The sequence below is a fragment of the Aythya fuligula genome, chromosome 12, assembly GCF_009819795.1.
Source record: "Aythya fuligula isolate bAytFul2 chromosome 12, bAytFul2.pri, whole genome shotgun sequence".
NCBI lineage: Eukaryota > Metazoa > Chordata > Aves > Anseriformes > Anatidae > Aythya > Aythya fuligula.
Window position 1 is genome coordinate 9,701,508 of NC_045570.1, and position 12,773 is coordinate 9,714,280.

At 47.3% G+C, this 12,773-nt stretch overlaps 1 protein-coding gene across 1 annotated transcript in view; it reads right to left on the bottom strand.

Moving 5' to 3' along the window:
- Positions 1-37: 37 nt before the first annotated feature.
- Positions 38-12,773, bottom strand: part of EDC4 (enhancer of mRNA decapping 4) — a 32,725-nt gene continuing 19,989 nt past the window's right edge. Inside the window, exons 19-29 of the mRNA XM_032195711.1 lie at positions 11,773-11,874; positions 10,636-10,788; positions 9,192-9,228; positions 8,078-8,258; positions 7,526-7,681; positions 6,726-6,841; positions 5,852-6,017; positions 4,455-4,641; positions 3,083-3,302; positions 2,199-2,362; positions 38-823 (exon numbers count right to left, since the gene is read on the bottom strand). Of these exons, the coding sequence (XP_032051602.1) occupies positions 631-823; positions 2,199-2,362; positions 3,083-3,302; positions 4,455-4,641; positions 5,852-6,017; positions 6,726-6,841; positions 7,526-7,681; positions 8,078-8,258; positions 9,192-9,228; positions 10,636-10,788; positions 11,773-11,874 (1,675 nt within the window). The 3' untranslated portion in view covers positions 38-630. The remainder of the gene's footprint in view (positions 824-2,198; positions 2,363-3,082; positions 3,303-4,454; positions 4,642-5,851; positions 6,018-6,725; positions 6,842-7,525; positions 7,682-8,077; positions 8,259-9,191; positions 9,229-10,635; positions 10,789-11,772; positions 11,875-12,773) is intronic.

Below are 12,773 nucleotides of genomic sequence, written 5' to 3' on the forward strand. Positions count from 1 at the left end.
TTATTTCCAAAAAAAAAAAAAAAAAAAAAAAATCGAAACTTAGGTAAAAAGAAAAATCCTGGTGTAAATCCCAACTAACAGCCGAATCGTGGACATGCTCCCACACAGCAGAACCAATGGCCCTGGGCTCGCAGCCTGCTGTTATCCCCCCACCACCAATTCGTTCCTGTTCCTGCTCAGCTGCTACCCCTCCACACATCCTCCCCAGGAGGGTTTTGAGTCCTTGACTAAGACACAAATATTGGTTTCTTGCCAACAGGGAGCCCATCACTCCGGGCTCAGCACACACCTCCCTTCTCTGCTGACAGCAGCAGACTCCAAACCGAAGGGGTAAGAAATCCATTGGCTTCTGCTGGATGCAACTTGGAAGGCCAGCCAGGCCTCAGGGATGGATGGGCAGGTGAAGAAGAGACTTAAATGTCTCAAAAAGAGGCTATTTAGGAAAATAAGCCAAGTGAGCGTTCAGTGACTATCTGGGACTATACACAGATGGCGTTCGCCTTAGAGACATCACACACATGTTGATAGATTTCCTGGCAAGAGCTCTTAACACAAGCCGTACGTGGTTAGTAACTACTGGATCTGCTGGGTGGGCTTCCCCGGAGCAGCCCACGAGACAGCCAGGTTCTCCTAGGTCATGCCAGGAGTGACCAGGCCCTGAAGCATGATCATGAGGCGGCGGGCAGGCTTGCTCAGCGTGTTGTGGGGTTCCACCTGCAGGAACTGTAAGAGCTTCTGCCGCACCTGGTTCATGACTGACCCCATGTGGTCTCGGGTGATGGGGTCGCTGTGGTCCAGGTGCATCACCGCTTCCTCCAGGTAACTGAAGGAGAGAGACCAGGGTTAGAACCAAACTCAACACGAGATCCCAGTCCAATTCCATTCACTTTAGCACTGCAGACGCACAATTGTGCTCCCCCCACAGAACAATACTCGGTGCCGTAAGTTCAGCCATCAAAAAATAAAACAGTTCTGACTTTTGGCAGAGCCCAGCTATCCATTCTTCAACGTGCACAAGCAGCCAGTATTTCCAGGCTGCAGTACATACTACACAACCTGGCTGCCTCAACCAAGCAGGCGTAACAGCAAGCTACATCTCACTGCAGTGCTGTAGGTGGCACTTGGCCACAGGCCATACCTGGTCAGAGCTCAGTATACATTTTTTTTGATTAAGCTTTTTAGCATAAGCAGACTTAGTCATTTGTTATACAGTAAAAACCCTCAGCACTGAGGCTTATTCCACACAGGGATATATTTAAGGTCTTCTTCTAATATAACTTTGTCTATCCCACAACATGTGGGAGAAAAAAAAAATCACGAATTTTACCAACAAGCCATTCAAAAGTTCAGACAGGACATCAAAACTTTCACATCACAGCCTGAGAGTAAGCCAGTGTGGTCACCGCCAAAGGTATTCACCAGCAGATCTGCCTGAACTTAGCAGCAACTGTAACTCTGCTTATGAGCTCTTCTGTAATTTAAAGCTCTTTTTCATCTTTTCTGGCTTGAGCCTCTATGCTTAGTGTTCACTTCAGATAAGAACTCAATTTAAGGTAATTTCCATGCAAGCCATGGTCAAAACCTGCAGGTACCTTAACAAATTCATTTTTCAGGGCAGCTAATAGGGTTTTGACTCACAATCTAAAAATGTTCGTGGCAAGTATCAGCACAGTCACTACTTTGTCACACAAGCTTTGCTTAGTACATCTAACAGACATTACTTCCAGTAGCTCCTGCTGCCACCTCCCACTGAACCTCTCCAGCAGTCACGATGAGAAGCTGCCTACACAAAGTCCAGCGCTGGGTTAAGAACTGCAGGCAGAGCAAAGTAGCTCTGGATATCGAGCTATCTAGGGAGCACAGCGCTTCCCCTCCCCTTTTACCCACATGGGAATGTTTCCTTGGTTAAAGGTGATCACTACACAGAGAGCAAACAATATTTACAGACTCCAATACTTGGAGCTAACAGCACCTACAGCTAAGTACCCCTTCTATGACTACCTCTGAGCAGCAAAGCTTTCTGTTGCAATGCCTGTATCTTTTTCCAAGTCATTATGGGTTGTTCACTTGCTTGTAACAGGCCACAGAAGTTCCAGCCTTTGTGGAAGCACCACCTTCCACTTACACACAGTGAGTTTAAAGCCAGAGCCAGGAATACACCTGCATAGGTTCAAACCCAGTGCCCTGATCGTACTCACTTCAGCTTCAGTTCCGTACGAGTACCCAAATCCGAGGAGAGCTGCTGAATGAGAGAGAGCAGCACAGGCTGGGACAGCGGGCATGGGTGCTGTCCAAATACTTGCTGAGTATCCACTGTCTCACAAACATACAGGACCAGATTGAGATCAGCTGCTGTTAGAGCCTGCAAGGAAGATACAGCTTGAGATGCAGAGGAAACAAGAGGCAAGTGAAAAACGCAGGATAGCACATGGGACAGCCATCTGCCTTGGGGCAGCTCAATGACTGCCAGCCTCCTGTGGGAGCAGAGCTCTCTGCAAACCCCACAGTGTGTGCCAACAGGACCCTGTTTAGGTTTCGTCTACACTCAGAGGACCCCTGCGTCTGTTCTAAGCTGAACAGAGAGGACTGCTGGTCCACAACCAGACACAGGGGAGCAGGTCAGTTAGCAGCAGGGAACAGGGCCACATTTGCAGCTCACCAAAACAGCATTGCTGCTATTCGCAGTGGAGGTGTCTGCAGCAGCTCAAATGGATCTGCCTAGACAGTCAAAGGCAAAGACAAGGTCAGGCCCCAGCTGGCAGATCTGCCCGGAGAGGCTTACGAAGCTGTTGCTCTTCAGGGGTGCACTACGTGCCAGTGCTGATGGCAGTCATCTGGCTTACTGCAGCACTGATGCTGGCCTGACAGGGTAAGGAAGGAACTTAATTGCCATCAAATCATGGTGCAGGCACAGCTCTGGCCTGGCCTGTGCGACTGCAACTGCACCCCTTCAGCAGTCTGCAGCCACAGGTCTTTTCAGCCAACTCTGAGTTTTGTGGAGTTGTGTCCCTAACCCAAGAAGCCATTTTTACCCTCACTTTGCCCCCAACAAGCAGTGCTGCTCACTACAAGGAAGTAGTACCTGCTGGAAAGCTTGGTTGAGGTGCCCCTGCTGGAGAAGCTGCAGGATGTGAGTTTGCTGAGACTGGAAGTCCAGGTGAGTAGAGGGGATCGGAGTCCCTGCTGCTGAGCGCATTGCCTGGACAATGCTTGAGGTCACTGCTGCTTGCTGCTCCTTCATAGCCAGGCTCACTTCTCCTTTAATGACTCTCTGCACTTGGGCCAAAATAGACTCCTGCAGGCTAAAAGAAAACAGAAGTTTATCTGAAAATGAAGAGCTGAGGGACTATGTTGCGCAAAGCTTGTGGCAGTGAGAAAGCACAGGCTTGCTTGCTTGCTCCCCAAGGGTTGATACAAATTGTTCTGAGGCACAGGCATCAGAAACGTGCTGCACAAGGAAGCACTGTGGCAATAACACAACATCCCAGGGTGCATACTGAAGATGCTGGGATTCTGTGTGGAAAAGCAATGTTCCAAGGAATTAATTCCCGTTGTATCAAAGATCTAAAATACTGTATATCTGGCCTACAAGCAAGGTGACTAAGCTCTAGGTACATCTGTGAAAGGGCTCAGCTTTCTACATCAATCTCTTACATGCAGTGCTCCCCCAGGAGTGGGATTCCTCTTACAAAGGGTACAAAAGCACCAGACCTGCACTACTGCAGGCAGACTAGCAGGGCTTCCCTGGGAGCAAGCACAGCACATACAGCAAGACTGTAATTCAGTCTGGTATCCTTCCTGGCACATTTGCTCACATTTGCTCTCCCTGACGACCCCTGTGTACATATGCTCTGATAGCTTAAAATAGATGGGGGCATTCTGCCCTGCAGGTGACCACCAGCCAAGCCAGTCTTAATGTTGCCAACCTGCCACCAGCTTCGTGGTTTGCAAATGCTGAAGGCACGCACTGCCAAGATCACATCTTGAAACCAGGGTAGCCAAGAGGAATTGCTGCAGAACAGCTGGGAGGACAGAGTAGCCTGCAAAACTTTTGGTATGCCTCAGGACACAGAGTAAGGAGGAAAAGCCTTCAAAAGACCCAAAGATCATTTTAGAACAGAAAGGCTAGTGTGAGGCGAGTGTGCTTTTGGGATGCCTTAGGTCCTTCTGTTCTCCAACATGTATATGGGACACTGTGAAAAGCAGGCCCCAAGCTCCCACACGCAGCAGAGGTACAGCTGGTTGTTTGAAATATTCTGTGGTCTTTGTTTAGTGCTTACAGGGAAACAGTTACACCAGCCCACGTGCTTTGTCATACTGGGCACAGATCTAACAAGCAGCCCTACAGCACCGGTGTCAAAGGGCTTGTTTCCACAATGAAGCAGGAAAAGGTTTCGTTATGCACCCGTGCCTCTCAGCGACATCTCTTTCAACAAGCCCAGCTGCCAACTTACTTGCCCACGATAATATGCAGCTGATGCTGCACCTCAGCGTGTATGCTGGCTGTGACAGTGGAAGCCAGCTGCTCGGTGGTGCTCTGGAAGGTGCTGATGAGCTGTCGAAGCTGATTCAGCAACGGGTCCCGGGCCTCCTGTTCTCGCGCCTTCTTGTTCTTCATGTGAGTCTCAAGCTGCTGGATGTCTGCAACAACCAAAGAGGAAGACGTTTTGCCCATCAGCACTGTAGAGATGGTCAGGGCCAAGATCCTTCTGCCAGGCTCCACACATTCTCCAGCAGAACCAGTAACTGAGCCAGTGTACAAGTGTGGGAGAAGGGAAAGTGCCCAAGCTTTGTTTTGGGCCGTGCTATGCTAAGATAGAAACCCTGCTTCCATCCTCTGCATCATACAGGATTTTATGACACAGCAATAAAGCTGAGAATCCTCTTGCAATAGACCTTTACAGGCACTGTTTGTTCATAGCAAGATAAAGGTGGGGATGTGAGTATTTCATACACAATATGAGTTGTAATCTACAATACTGATGGAGTTCAATGCCAATTAAGTTAGTAAGAGAAAGAAGAGGAGCATTTCTGACAAAAAATTATGTTTGTAGAGATCAAAAAGCCATATTTTTAACTGTTTTGTAAATTGGACTGATGAAAAGGGCAAAAAAAGCTCTATGTACTTGTGGGAGACTTGTAAGGAAAACAAAGGGTGCAAAATAAACAGTAGCTGGAGACACTCTACAGATTTAGGGACAACAGAAGTTGCTTATGCTGGCACTCAGAGAAGAGCCCTGCAGAACAATACCTGTCTGGCCTCCCAGAAGTCCAATGAACTGGATTCCAAACTTAAACACAAGAAAAATGTTCTCCAGTGCATCAGTGCACACCTTTCCTTACTGAAGTGTTTAGTTTCCTTTTTTCCAGGCTGACCATGACTACATCGTTCAGCCACTATTTAGCCTCTGGTCATCCTTGTATCCTTCTCTAGATGTCTACTACCCATCTGAGATTACATAGGAGTGTTGCCTTCTACACACATCATCTTCCTGATGGCAGGATGGGGTAATTCTATAGTTGGGTTTTAGGGTGGGAGTAATTCTACAGCTGGGCTTTACTACTCAAGAGATGAAGTCACAGATTCACACAATGAGACCAAGTGTTTTGCTACATGGGTTACAAAGACCAGATGTAAATCTCTGTTCTTATAGTACCACCTATAAAAATCTCCTCAATTATGTTTCCATTTCCCAAGAGTGGAAGGGAAATGCTTTCAGACCACACAGATGGACTAAGAAGTTAAACAGTTACTGCTGAAACTCTAAAAGCCGTAAGTCAACTTGTCAGTTTCTCAGTCTCTAACATGAACATGCTGTGTAGAGAAAACTTAGAAAGAAAGACTACTCACATTCCTGGGTGCCCTGCTTGAAGGTATCATTGATCTGCTGGAACATGGACTGGCAGCTCTTCTCAAAGGCTGGCAACACCACGCTCTGGAACGCTTCCCTGTAGGCCGACTGGATTGTCCCCTGCAGGGTATCAGCCGTTGCCCTCACAATGCTATCTGTAAGGTTCTTACAAGCACACACAGAAGAGGTTGCAGGAAATTAACAACAGCCTGCTGCAGGATAAAGATGTGAACAAACATTGTATGTTCCTGCAACACACCCACACCAGACAAGAGCAGTCCACTGTCAGTAGAAGTGTGAATTCCCTGGGCAGCTGAACTCCTTCCTCTACGCTCCACCACGAGTATGGCAGGCAGAGCATCTACTGGACTACCCAGGGACATCACCATTTCCCTGTAGTTCAGCTTGAGAGTAAGGGAGGGTTGGTGCAGTCAGGCACGGCTCTTTTTCTCTTCCCCTCCTTCCTCCCCTCCCACCATCCACCATTGCCCACCAACGTAGCTAACAAGCTGCTGCTCCCTAAATAATGTAGAAATGGTGTAAAGTGTAAAGAGCAAAAGAGCAAGTCAAACTTGGACCACTTGGCTAACTGAGGTGGCCCTACAACAATCTGCTTCTGTGAGAGCCTCTGCTTTAATAGAAGATGAACAACTCAGTAAACAAAAGAAAGGTCTAACGAGGCAAAGCAGGCAGGGGAGCACACAAAGAGCTTGCTCTCTTGATGAGACCAGAAGAGAGCTATGAACACGGGCAGCTAAACTGACCTCAGACCCACCTGGAGATACAGGTGAGTGGAAGAGGTATGAGGAGTCACTACCCAGGCAGCTCACAACTCAGTGTCCCTGGGAATACCTACGGTCTGGTTCTCCTTACCTTTGATTTCACTAGCTTGGTGATGCTCTCCTTCAGTGTCCCTTCAACAGCCGTGAGCTTGGTGGCAATAGTGTTGCTCAGCTGGCTAGCAACAGGGTCTATGCTCTTGGAAATGCCTAGTCAGAACAAAAACATGTCAAAGTCACAGCTTTAAGCCTAGTGTCACTCTTCAAAACCTGAAAAAGAAAATGAAGTCAATCTATTCCTGGAGGTGCCAGATGACCCAGGTACTGGCAACAGTCACAAGCTCTGACTTGGGAAGCTAAGGCTGTACAGTAGGAGAAACATTTTGCCAGGAAGGTGGTGTGGCTCAAGTCACCAGAGCAGCTGTGAAATCTCCAACCCTGAAGGCTTTCAGGACTCATCCAAAGTCGCAGCAGACCTGATTTAGGGCAGTGGGTAATCCTACTTCAAGCAGAACAGAGGATACTAAAGACTGCAGAAGACTTTCCAACCCACATTTCTACAAACTACAAATATTGACACAAATGATGATGTGTCAAGGAAGAGCAAAGACAAGCTGAAGTTTGCTTCCGTTAAATCACAACATTTACAAACCTATTAGCCTCTTTTGCCTTCCTCCACAGAGTAGATTCCAAAAGCTTTGTCAATTATAATGGAAGATCAGACCATGCATTTTGGAAAGGTATTCCCCCCTCTGGGAGCCTCATATCCTTCTACCCCACAACTCTTCTCAGACTACAGTGGGGCCCGCAGCAGCTCACAGCGCAATGTCTACTCTTCCTGTAGCCTAACTCCTGCTTCATGGAGCACCACCACTTCCATACAGCAAAACTCACACTGGGGTACTGTCTTCTTCATCTCCTCACGAACGGTCCTCTCCAGACGGTTACACACAGCAGTGGAAAGGGACTGAGAGAGCTGCTGAGACAGATGCTCCTGGAGCTGCCCATTGCGCTGCTGTCCTTCCGTCAGTGCTCGGTCCAGTCTTCTCTCTAACAAGCATGCACGTTAAGGATCACAAACAACAGATCTCCTCCCTACCCTCAACACTTCCATCCTAGAAGGATGGGCACTTGCATATGGCAATAGTCCCACTGACTTGTATGTAAAACTAGACCAGCCTTGCAGCGCTTGTGGCCATCATAGGTTACCTGAAGATTTAGGGGCGTAGAGGAAGTAGCAGTTCTTCTCCATTCTACTTCTGAATTTCTCTCCCTTGAAAAGGGAGCGAGAGGAACTGAAATAGTTATATGGCATCCAGGCCTTTTATGACACCTATGGCCCTTGCTACTAAGATTGTTGAACTTGCTCAGCTTTCCTCATGTTTCTAGTCTGCCTTGCAGCCTTCCACTCCGTAATTCCCATGCACCATTTGCAAACAAGGATACGCTCCTGCTCCTGCTGAGAGTCAATCACCCTCTCCACATGGCCCATGAGGGAGCTCTGAATGGCATCAAGGTGATCGGTGAGTCTCTGCAGCAGCTCCATCTGGTTCTGACGCAGCTCAGAGAGCTCCCGCTGTTGGCTCCTCAATATACACATCAGCTCATCCTGGAACTCCGGTGTCACCTGTATGTGGAGAGGACAAGCACTCGTTTCTAACAGGATCAGAGGTCAGTCAAGCATTCTGGTAGGTACTGAGTTGAGCCCTGTGCTGGAGCCTGAAGCACAACACACAAAGCAGAAATTGGGCCAGCTTAAATGCCTATTTCTAAGAATTTAATCTCAATAAATAAATTGATAAAGCAAGGTATGTGAAGTGTCCACGTGGAATTCACAAATGTTTGCTTTAAATATCCTGAACTGTTTAGAATCAAGACTCCCTTCAAAGTTTTGGCACTTAAAAGGAAATCAGAAGGCACACCCTATTCACTTTCGGCCAGGTATGGAGAGAGTGGGCTTAGGTCTCTGTATAAGGACCTCAAATGCTTATGAAAGAGCTGTGCAATAAGTAGAATAAGAAGGAGTTTTCCTAGAGCACTCTTTCAGCTCTCTCACTTATTTGTGAATAATCAAGCAACCAGAGAAGCACACATCTATAATTGTCTCTTCAGCTGCTCAAAAAGTCTATAGGAAACACACACATATAAGGGCAGTTTAAAAAGTGAACACATCTGTGCTGGGCGCATTTTCTAACAGACACAAAAGTGCTACCAACAGGGAAAAGTAACTCCAACAAGCCAGTCCCACTGTGATCCTCAGTTTGCTGGGAACACTATCCTGCTGCCAATGCATGCAAGTTGTCTCAACAGGGAGGAGGAAAGGACTGGTAAAATTTTGGATGGAACAGGGCTTGTGAGAACACTGAAATGCAAATCAACACGCAGAAGTGAAAAGGAAGCATGGACAACATTAAGCAGCTCCTTCTCTGCTGCACAAGTCACAGACCAGAACAATGCCAAGCCCAAGTGCAGGGGGCCCATGGCACAGGCCTTCAGCATGACAGCGAACAGAATTGAAGCACAGGCCCTTGGAAGGGATGGCAGGAGCACTCTGACTCACCTGGTTGTTGGATGATCTTGGTGACTGGTTCACATCCCTGGAGTCAAAGAGAAAAGCGGTAATTCAATTATGTCAATTAACTGCTGATTATGTCTTCTGCCAAAACAGATCCCCCACTTCACAGGTTGCTTTAGGTTTTATACCCAGCTCATGCTTCTGTTTTGCCTAGCATAATATGAGAGCAACAGGAAGGTAAGGAAGTCCCAGTCCCCACAGCACTGTGACTCCAACATTTCCACTATTTCCAGGCCCTTAACATCCTTACAGACTGGTCCCTTCACACGGCTGCTTTCAGCACACAACAGATTTGAGCCAAGGCTTAATGAGAACTGTTCAAAGAACAATACACACTGATTTCTCAGTCTTGTCCAAATTCAAAGCCAGGGAAGGCTTTGCCAAAGAGCCTTTGAAGGTCTCCTGATATTTAGCAAAGGAAGAAAACCCACTAGTACCCACTTGTTAAATACAGAATTAATGAGTTTCAAATCATCTAGAAAGATTCCAGCTCTGAAGGTGGAGAAAGCAGTGATACATTCCAGTATATACAGCACAACAAAGAAAAACATTGAACAAATCCACTAACATTGTACAATTCCAAAGGCACAAATTATGAACAAACGCTACTAGAAGGAAAGTACACATTTGTATTTCCCAGACAGCATCCATTCAGCAACTTTAAAAGGACTAAGGCTGGAAAAATGAAAGGCATTTCTGAGGCTAAGAACTTCTGGGTGTCACAGTAAAGGACCACAGCCAGAAATTTAACACCACAAGCCATCTTCTTTGTAACGTGCACAGCTAGAGATCCAAATCATGGAGCCATGGGAACACAAGAAGAGGAAAAAGCTCCTCAGGGAAGCTGTGCTACTTTCCTCACGTTAATGCAGACAGGTTGGCCTAATTTGCCATGGGCAGCTCTTTCCACTCATCAATTTCCCCTTGCAAGACATTCATACGGGCACGTTTAGAAACACACAAAAGCAGCAAGCAGGTAACAAAGGATAGGTATGGCTGAACACAGGCACTGTGCCAGCATTCAAAAGCCAACCAGAAATCGAGGCCTTATTAAGCTATACTCAGCGTCACAGTTCCAATGAAGCCTTCAATGAAACTGGCAAATGGATCCCGTGTCCCCCACCCAATGTGTAATTTACCTCCCCACAAATTCTTCTGAAGCCCAGGCTACAATTTTTTTCCCTACAATTTTGATTCCCAGTTGGAAAGGCAGGGCACAACCTCCTCCCACACCTCGAAGTAACACACAGCCCATGTCTGAGTAGCCTGCAACACTTTCTGTGGGGTCGCTCCTGTTTGCAAAACAGGATGAGGGCTGGGAACACTCGGCCAGAGCCCAGCCTCAGACCCTAGCCCTGCTGCTATTAGCTCTGTCAGGTCCTGCACAGCTGGTCCCACAGCCCCTCGGATCCTGGCAAGCCCAGCGTACCCGTCATCTTTCTTGCCCTTCCGCTTTAGCTTTGGGGAAGCCCGAGGGGATGCCTTGGCTTTCCAGTCCTTCACAGGCAGCCTCTGCGTGGACGCTTTGGCACCAAATCCACCTGACGTAGAAGCCAAACTTGCAACTTCATCATCATGGTCACTATGAAGGAACAGCAGGGGAGAGGACGTCACTTGCAGTACTGGACACCATCAGCCTTCACTAGAAGGAGAGGAGCTCGCACTCTGCTCTGCATCCACACACGTCCAGAGTCACCCAGCTGAGGATGCCTCCCACCTCGATCTTTAACACAGAGACCTCTACAGAGCTCAGCAGGGGCTGCTCCATTTCCATCTGGGTCTGCCAAGGCTGAGCATGAGTGCTGCGTGACAGGACCTGCAGGGTCTCTGCATTACAGACCGCTGTGGTTCGGGCAGTATGGCAAGGGATGTCTGTTCTTGCTGCATACACACACTAGCACATAAACCCTAGGATGCATCCACTGGCCCAGCAGGGAACCCAAGCACAGCATAACCTTGGAGTTTTACAGAGAGAGCGCGGTTAAGGCAGCAAGTATTGCAGGAACCGAGGAGAATCAGAACGAGCCCAGGAATTGCATGAACCTCAGTACCTTGGAGTCTTTCAGCTGCTGACCAGCCATCCAATACAGACTCTGAATTAAAAGTGTAGATTATGAATGAACCCTCAGATGTCAAACAGGTCTGAGCTCACCAGGCACACAGGACTTGCCCATGGAGCTTTAGGGTGGCTCATGAGGGAGAAAAGATGTCAGAAAGAAGAAACTGACTCCTACGATAACTTTGCTACCTTATCTAAGGCACAGGATTTACAAACTGCTCCCTTAGTAAGGTTACACTAGTAATTAAACAAAATTTGGCCATGCTTTTAGGGGAAGCACAGCCAAACCCTCCCCTACAGACAGTAAATTGGACAGTGTCTGGAGGCCAACTGTGATCAATTGAAGTCACCAGAACATTACAGAAGCTGGACTGCATACACACAGTAAGTCAGGAGACAAAGCAAAGACATTCACCCCACACGTGAAGGCCTGCTGGGGACAGAAGCACGAATGCAGCCTGAACTGAGTCCATGCAGGGCGAGAGAGGGGGCTGAGCACTCTTGTACCTTTGTTCTGCACTAGCATCCTGGCTGTCATGCTGCAGCAGGTGGTAGCTGTGTCGATGATAGGAAGAGCTCTTGTGCTTTTCTTCAACTTCATCCCTTGGGCTAAAGAATTAAAAAAAAAAAAAAAAAAAAAAAAAAAAAGGAAGTCCCATCATTAAAGTCTCTTTCAGCTTGGTTGTTTGCTCACCCCACTTCTCATGGGAAATCCTGATAGAAGAAGTAAAAACCCAAACCCAACAACAATAAAACCAAAGCAAACCTATCTGCACAGATCCTGAGAGCAGCAAGTGTTGTTTAAAGGTACTGAATTTCTCCACGTCTTTCAGGAGGCTGTAAGAGGACAAAGCAGCCCAGCTATGCTTCGGGCACTAACTATTAACATAATGTCCCAACAAATACCCATGCAAGAGAGGTAGATAATCCACTGCTTTGAACATAAACTGCACACACTCTTAAGCCACAAAGCAGGCCTATTTGAATTGATCATGCAGGATCTTTATACAGAAGTGAGCGCTTGTTACTTAACATATGCTGGTGGTTTAACTGAGCTACAATGTCAAAAAAAATCAAATTCATGCACAAGTGGAATATCTCAGAACCAAAGATACCAATCTGATATTCTGATATGAGAAACCCTGAAGAATACAAAGACAAATTCAAGACAATTCAAGACAAAGTGGTATTAAGCAGAGTTGTAAACTCCCACAGAATTACTTTCTGAACTTCAAATTATGAGCAAAAGCAAAAACACTGCATGGAGAGAGAGCCTCAGTGACTTCCGCACAGCCACCAGAATTGAGACTGTTTCCTAAAACAGCATCCTCAGCTGTGAGGGCTTTCTCTTGGTGACAAGGATCTCATGGCACACACAGTCTTAGCCTAGAGAGACTCTGAAGGTGCTAGATGCATCTTGCTATTCCAGTCCAACTAGAAGATGGGGACACTAATTTTGCAGTGAATTCTAGCAGTGCTCCCAGCATAATGGTTTGCTTCCAGCGAGC